Source organism: Vidua macroura, chromosome 7 (assembly GCF_024509145.1).
Source record: "Vidua macroura isolate BioBank_ID:100142 chromosome 7, ASM2450914v1, whole genome shotgun sequence".
NCBI lineage: Eukaryota > Metazoa > Chordata > Aves > Passeriformes > Viduidae > Vidua > Vidua macroura.
Window position 1 is genome coordinate 18,339,134 of NC_071577.1, and position 4,552 is coordinate 18,343,685.

Below are 4,552 nucleotides of genomic sequence, written 5' to 3' on the forward strand. Positions count from 1 at the left end.
ATGGGGGAGATAATTAGAATGGTAAAAGTGGGAAAATTTGTGGACTGAGATAAAGACAGTTTAATAGGGAAAGCAAAAGCCACACACACAAACAAAGCAGAAAGAATTTATTCACTTCCTATCGACAGGCACACATTCAGCCATCTCCAGGAAAGTAGGGCTTCACTACAGGTATTGGTGACTTGGGAAGAGAAATACCCGCAGTCCAAACTTCCTTTCCTTCCTTCTTCTCCCAGCTGTATATGCTGAGCACAACATCATATGGTCTGGAATATCCCTGTGGTCAGTAGGGGTCAGCTGTCTCAGCTGTGTCCCCTCCCAGCTCCTTGTGCACCGCCAGTCAGTTCCCTGTTGGGGCAGCCCAAGAAACAGAGAAGGCCCAGACACTGTGCAAGCACTGCTCAGCAATAGCTAAAACATCCCTGTGTTATCTTTTATCTCTTTTAATACATTGTTCTCAATCATTTTTCAAACTGAAAGGAAGTTGCTTTCTAAGGTTAAGTCATCAAGCTGTAACAAGACAGCAACTCTGACAATCACGCATTCAAATCATATCAATGCCAGCTTATTCTACAGGATGAGACAAGTACCAGCAGAAGATCAACTGCTCCTGACTCCTCTGAGTCAAATTTAAAGCTGAACTTTCCTCAGGAAGATTAAGGGTGTATATTCTACTTACTCATATTCACGTACAAAGTCTTACCACTTCCTGTATTTCCACGGTTCCTGGGAACAAAACCATAACCAATATTTAATGACTGGGATGTAGGAAAAGGTTGTGGGCATATGGTAACTATTTCACGAGTCCTATAGACAGGGTCTTCTCCATGAAGACACGAAAAAAACACTACTGTACTTCAGATTGTATGTTAACCTCATCTAACTTTTAGATGGTAGGGATTAGGGAAGATGAATTCCAGCCATGGTGGCTGAAAACATGCCAGTTAGCAAGCAGGGATCTATGGTCCATCTTATGCCAGTTAGCAAGCAGGGATCTATGGTCCATCTCATGACTGTGTGATGTAAGAAGGGAACAGAACTTGTGTCACATGTCACACTAATTCCAGGCTCTTTGGTTTACATTTCATGCTCTGTAAAACAGAGCATGTCTTCCTACCACTGAGTGAAAAATAGATGTTGCTTCACTGATTCCTTTCATCAGTGTTTTTCTAGGGATATCACAGGGATTGATTTTAAACTAAAATTCTTTATTAAAAATGTAACATCAAAAAAACGCAAAATCCCAGATCTTCAGAGTCAGTTCTCAGTTTCGGTCAAAATAGTCACTGGTTGAAAGGTCAGAAATTCAGTAACTGGAGCTGACTTGGCAAGTCATGACTTGTCTCCAATATTTTTCAGAGGTTTGAACAGATATTTTCATTTCAACAGATATTTTCTTACATTGCCCTTTAATCTGAAGGTACCCAAACTAGCAAGTTTTTTAAAGGTTTTTTTTTCAGCAGTAGGTGGCACTATCAAGTTTCCCAAATATTGTAATATAAATTAATATAAATTTATATATATAAATTAATATTGTAATATAAATTAATAAAAATTCTGTGCACATAAATTATTTTTAAAAGAATGTGAAAATATATCAGAGTAAATTCTGATAATAAAATAAATATTTTTCTAAGTATTACAATTGAGAAAAAGTCTAATGCAAGAATAGGAATGAGAATGTCCAATATCAAAATAAGCAACATGTAACATTTAAAATATGTGTCATAAAAAGTTCTTTATCCTCTTTGTAAAGTACCATCTTGAGTTGTTCTTGAACGTACTACTTCAGATACTTTGAATTTCCCAGAAATTATATGTATTTCATTTGGATATAAAATGTAATAATGCAATAGTGAGTGTCAATACATCTAGAATAAATTACGTACTTTTTATAAGTTAAATTAATGTATACAAACCGGAATATGGTAAATGGAAAAAGCATTTGGTTCTTTCTTCTGTGGTGAAAAGTTTATACTTAGCAAGCAGAGACTAAAGCAGTACATCTAGGGCCAGATTCCTCCATGTATACTATATGGTGATGTTACTATATCCCAAATAAACTTCAGGATTAAAAAGATGCAATGTTAATTGAAAACATTTTCTTCAAAACTTTACTATATAAAAATCCGTGAAGGGCAACTCACAAACAAATCTGTGTTTCCAGGTATTCCAGATTGTCTGATGACACAAAATAGCAATATCACAAAAGTACTGTGGGTACTTTGCTTCAGAAGCTCCCAAAACCATACACCTCATTCCTCAGCAGTGTACAGCAGGAATAATCCAGTGCAATGCAGCATTTTCATTAAGCTGGTTTTTGGATGACTGCCTTCTCATTAGAAATGAAGTGCTGGTCTGCCTGAGCACAAGGTGTGAAGATAAGGAAAGGAGAAGAGAAATTAACTAAGGAACACAAATGAAATATATAGTCAATGCTCTTTTATCTGCCTAACCAGAAAGTGTCCTTGCGAATTTTTTTTCACCCCAGGCTCCAAGCAAGCTGCTTGGCTCTGCATACTATTTCTGCACTATGATACAACCTATGCCAATGCCTAAGATTCACACTTTATTTTGTTTTCTATTAAATAAAGCATGTAGAAAAGACACTTTTATAGCTTCACAGCATTTTTTCATGAACTGACATTGTGTATTACTCTTTTTGTGCTAACATGGTCTGCTTACTGTTTCTTTTATAATACTGAAAAAGTCAAAAGCTGGTACTTAACAAAACCATAATTTGCAAGGATCTGGCAGCAGCTGCATTCAAAGGTTTTTTAACTTGCAACAGCCTGTTTCAGTTTCTCCAGAACTTTCAACAAGAGCACTTCTTGTTGGGTTCACTTGGGTTCACTTTCAGACCTCAGAATAAAGTGGCACTACAAAAATAATATGCAGGAATATACTTTAAATTTTGTTGTTTGTTTTCCATTATAAATGATTCATTGTCACCTTGCATTCTATCTCCATGGAATCAAAGCCATAGCATCATAAGAGCTGCTTCAATATACCTAATTCATTCAGCACATGTCCTGCTTAGACCTCCACAATGTGTTTCATGGCTCCATGGACATGCTTTACCTGAAATTCCATTGCAAGGGAAGTGCTTCCACTACATCTTATACAGTTATCAAATATGCATATAAGAAATCTACTTAAATTTCAGGTTTTTCTTCCTTCCAAGGGATATATCAATTTCATTTAATTACAGTAAGTGGTATCTTTGGGTAGACACACAGCTGCAACATGAAGGTGCAAAGAACTTTTAAATTACTAGAGATGTATTGAATACACTTGTGCTATTTTTTAAATTGTAAAATCAGAGTCTTGTACCTTGAAGAGCAAACCTGAGAATGAGATGCTCACCCTAGCTCTGTTTAAATGGCCCCAACAACCCAGCAGCTGTGCATACCCAAACCAGGGTCTGAGAGAAACTCAGTGCAGCACTCTGGCTGCAAAGCACAGAAACTAAACACCCACAAGGGAATAGGGAGACTTATCAGGTTTAGTAAGAGTGTCCTAATTCCACACTATTTGGTTCAATTAGTCATTGCAAGTAGCCTCAGAAATGGGCTCAAGGAGTGATCAAAGGATTATCTCAAAGGCACATATTGCCACATACTGTCAGCCAGGCTACACACACAATGGCAGCAGACCCTTTTCAAAGTGGTATTCAGTGCACTGAATTTATTAACTGTTTGACTTTCAAGAGGAGTCCAGCTTGCTCTCTGGGTAATGAAATTTACCATCTAATGACAGGTGCTTTAAGATAAGACCCTGCAATAATTTGGTAACTCTGACACGTGTAAGGATGCCAGCCTATGGCCTGTCTGCTCTAAAGCATCTCCCCTTACTTTTAGGCACGCCCTGGCACGTGCTTTGTTACTCCTGAGACGTGGATGTATTGGGGGCTGTGATGTGTTGTTTTAATGTGTGTTGCATATTAAATAGCCGAAAAGGTTTGGAAAACTGGTATCAGGACTAGTACCATTGTCGCTCCGAGGAGAACCTCACCCGGAGCTACCAATTCCAAGCACTTGGTGCGCGCCAGCCCCGAAACTCCCCATCTGTTTCGGCTGGCTGATGGCTCCTTCAAGATCCCTGCCCGGCAGCGGCAGCCGGCGCACATGGAGCTGTTTCCAGAGCTCCGCTGTTCCTCCGCGCTGCCCGCCGGGTTGCCGACAGTGCTCCCTGCTCCAGCGCCGAACTCACCGGCCTCGCCCGGAGCAGGGCCGCTTCTCCACTCACCGACGACACCCGGAGCAGGGGCTGCCCAGGGGACGGGGGGCGCGGGGCCGCGGGGCTCGGGCACTGGGCCGCGGGAGCGGTGAGCGCGGACGAAGATGCCCGGCACGGCCGCCGCCGCTGCCGGGAAAGCCGCCGCCTCCGCGGGTCCCGCGGGCGCTGAGTGGCTGCGCGGCCGGGCCGGGGCGGAGCGCGGGGGCGGCCGCCGTCCCGGAGCGGCCCCGTCCCCAAACAGCGCTGAAGGAAGCGGCGGGCGGTGCCGGCCCAGCAGCCGCCGCGCCGTGCCGGCCCCGCCGTGCCGGCCGCG

General features: G+C 42.2%; 1 protein-coding gene across 6 annotated transcripts in view; it reads right to left on the reverse strand.

Moving 5' to 3' along the window:
* AGPS (alkylglycerone phosphate synthase) overlaps window positions 1-4,355 on the reverse strand; it is a 76,683-nt gene extending 72,328 nt beyond the window's left edge. For 2 of the 6 annotated variants that reach the window (XM_053981764.1, XM_053981755.1), the window contains exon 1: window positions 2,148-4,355. In XM_053981764.1, the coding sequence (XP_053837739.1) occupies window positions 2,148-2,259 (112 nt within the window). In that variant the 5' untranslated portion in view covers window positions 2,260-4,355. The remainder of the gene's footprint in view (window positions 1-2,147) is intronic. The other 4 variants (XM_053981759.1, XM_053981760.1, XM_053981757.1 and 1 more) reach the window with 4 other exon arrangements.
* Between the last annotated feature and the right edge of the window lie 197 nt (window positions 4,356-4,552).